The sequence below is a fragment of the Pseudonaja textilis genome, chromosome 3 (genome assembly GCF_049901715.1).
Source record: "Pseudonaja textilis isolate UNSWEBS1 chromosome 3, rPseTex1.2, whole genome shotgun sequence".
NCBI lineage: Eukaryota > Metazoa > Chordata > Lepidosauria > Squamata > Elapidae > Pseudonaja > Pseudonaja textilis.
This window is the reverse complement of record NC_141992.1, coordinates 47,051,048-47,054,083: the sequence shown is the minus strand read 5'-3', so window position 1 is coordinate 47,054,083 and position 3,036 is coordinate 47,051,048. Positions and strand designations below refer to the sequence as shown.

At 37.4% G+C, this 3,036-nt stretch overlaps 1 protein-coding gene across 10 annotated transcripts in view; it reads right to left on the bottom strand.

Annotated features, from left to right (window-relative positions):
* Positions 1-1,956: 1,956 nt before the first annotated feature.
* The window catches only part of LOC113446154 (uncharacterized), a 51,965-nt gene continuing 50,885 nt past the window's right edge, over positions 1,957-3,036 (bottom strand). For all 10 annotated transcript variants that reach the window (XM_087929521.1, XM_087929524.1, XM_087929525.1 and 7 more), the window contains one exon: positions 1,957-3,034. In XM_087929521.1, the coding sequence (XP_087785647.1) occupies positions 2,861-3,034 (174 nt within the window). In that variant the 3' untranslated portion in view covers positions 1,957-2,860. The remainder of the gene's footprint in view (positions 3,035-3,036) is intronic.

Below are 3,036 nucleotides of genomic sequence, written 5' to 3'. Positions count from 1 at the left end.
GACTTGAGGTTAATGTCATTCAGTGAAATTAGTGGGTCAGGAATTGAAGCAACCGTCTCTAGAGATGTTAATGTCTTCAAATCAATGACAGGCTAAGAGCGAGTTCAAAAAAAATGTGGATGAAATAAGTGGTTTGGAGATATGATTCACTTTTGGTGGAGCATACAGCGTTCAACTATAGACAGGAAAGATAGAAAAATAACATCAGATGTGGCATTGAGGCCTCTTGTCAGACCATGGAAGGAGAAATGTATCAAGGGTGATTGTTACAACAACCATGAAGGCACAATGTTTACATTCATACACACCACATACACATTTATTCTACTAAAAGGGAGGACCTTTTGTATAGTAACACTTTGCTTGGGGAAGATTAATATGAGAAGATGATTTCTTAACTGAAAAAGAAGAGGCAGAAATTAGGAAAATAATCACCTTTCCTTTGGAAGTCTAGGCTAAGGTGTATCCCTAATGCATTGGAAGCTGGTGCAGCTTCTTGGAATTTAAAAAAAAAAGCAAGAAGGGTTTTCATCTGAGCCAATTGTTGATAGCCATTTTTATACTTCTCTTGTGGAATTAAATCGATTAAATCAAAACCAAATTCTCATTTCAGGATTTGAGAAGTGGTCAGGAATCAAAAAAGGAGGAATGTTGTTTTGCTTCAATTTTGCCAGGCTGAAGGAAGCCAAAAGGATGGTGATTTTGTAGCATAATGATCAATATTTTCATTCATTATTTTAAGAAAATGCTTTCTTGATGTGAAGGCTTGATAAATTTGCATACAAATCGAGATAAATTCAATTTTTTTTATGTCACATTCAGTATGAGAAAATTAACTTCTGTATAAATACTATACATAACCTATCTGATGAATCTCTATAGCTATTTATAAACCTTCTCCCCTTGGACAGGATCTGCAATAATCAGAGATGGAAAGCATTAACAGAGTTATTATGGTAATGTTTCTGGAAGCCCATATACCAAATCGTGGAGCATCTTTGTTGGGTTTTAATAACATTTTTCCAGTGCTTTTGCCAAATTAGAAATTATCCTTTGATTGTGGACTATCTTTTCCCAACATGTATGGTTAGTATCTCCTTGACAAATCCTTTGTCGTTGAGATATAAACGCCATGAAATAATATTCTATATAGGCCAAAGCTCTCATCATCTCTCCTATAGTCATTTGCATAGTCAATTATTTCAACAGTGAGTTAGAAGGCAAATCAAGAGTGCAGTCAACTGTTCCACTAAAAAAGGATCAGAAACGGATTCTTCTTGAGCTAAATTATGGTCAGTATATGATCAGTTTTTAATACTGCTTCAAACTTGCTGTAAGACAAGAGGAAAATTTAAGGGAAGGTGGAGAACAATTGCAGAACAGCAGGAAGTGAGGTCTGCTCTTCCTAGTGGTGCCATTATTGGATATTGCCTGCCCATCAAGGAAGTGTTAAATTGAACACAGACCAAACCAATGTCAAGTCTAGGTTTTTTGTTGCAACCAATGGATTTACAGCCATCTCCATCAAAATGCAAATATGACCCAGCTGCACTTGATTGTGCAAGATGGCGTTTGTTGATTTGAAAAGCAGACCCTGCTTCTATGGGAATAACAGTAGGAAGATGATAAGATAGGTTAGATAGCAATTATTACTTACTTTGGGTCTTGCTAAGAAGCTGAATATGGATTCGATGCTATTCCATTTTGGGGAGTTGTCCTTTTGTCTCACCTATCATCTATACATTTGTTTTTGCTATCTTTCCTTGTGTGAAGGGTCCCTTAGCCGATGTGTCGAAATCAGGGCAGGGAGCTATGGTAGGCCATTCAATTTTCTTCCAAAAATGAGATAGACATTTTTAGCTCTAAGCCGTGTTGCCAGCCCAACGTATCTTGCAGATGCAAGATTGCAGAAGGTCATTTGTAGTTGTACCACGTGAAATAAAAGAAGGAACAACATACTTTCTGTATTTTAATGCAGAGAATGAGAAACATAATGTAAATAATAGCCCCTTTCTTTGGTCCACATAAAATTTTAAAACCCTGTGGTGGATCTTTATTAACTGTCCAAAGTTCCACATAGAGATATATTGAAAAGATGCTAAAGAAAAATCGACCGAAAGCCTACCTTCATTATCTTATTTGAATACTTAACTTGCTAACCTCAACCAGAAGTTTAAAAAATATGTCTGAATAGGGACAACACCTTGAAGGCAAACTCACCAATAAAGGCAGCTCTATAAGTTGTTTCAAAATGATATTATTCTTTTTAAAAAAATATTACTTCGTAGATTTAAAAGGAACAAATACTATTTTCATCAGGGCTGCTCTTGAGTATTACTGGACCACACAGAACAGAGACCTTCTCCAGCTTGCTTCTGCACAAAGTCCAACATTCAAAACTGCTCAACAATATTTTTAATAATCTAAATTAAGAACTTCTTCCCCCTTACCAAGAACATGCGATGCTTCCATGTAACTCAAAGTATAAATCTTAGTAGATTCCTTTCATTGTGTAGATTAGTAGATTCCTTTCATATTTCCAGTTACCACCTGACCTGAGTTACCAAAGCCATTCAGAATTCGTTAGGCATCACACTCCTCTGTTTATCCTTTGTGCCTCCCTCCTCCCAATTTTCTCTTCCAAAGTCCCTGGATTGATATTACAATAATACTTTCAAATCTTCTAGCTGTCACTTATGCGCCCTGCGGGAGAAAGGGGTTTCTCAGCTCTACGGCCAAAAGGAGGCTTTCTCCAAGGCCATCATTTATCCCGGGCCTGAAGAACAGAAAGCTTCCTCCCATTAACTGTCTTAGAAAAGGCTTCAGGTACAGTAGGTAGATTTGCCAGTGTGATGTCTTCTCAATTGGCTTCAGTTAAGCTGTCAATGTAGTTCTTTAGCAGGCATTCATAGTAGTCACCAATCTTTCTCAGGTTAGCTCGTAGTGCTGAGCTCATTGCTTCTATCATGCAGGGTTCCTTTTCCACCAGCATGATGGCTATTACTCCAAAGTTGAGAAGGACCTGCAGGTAGGCCT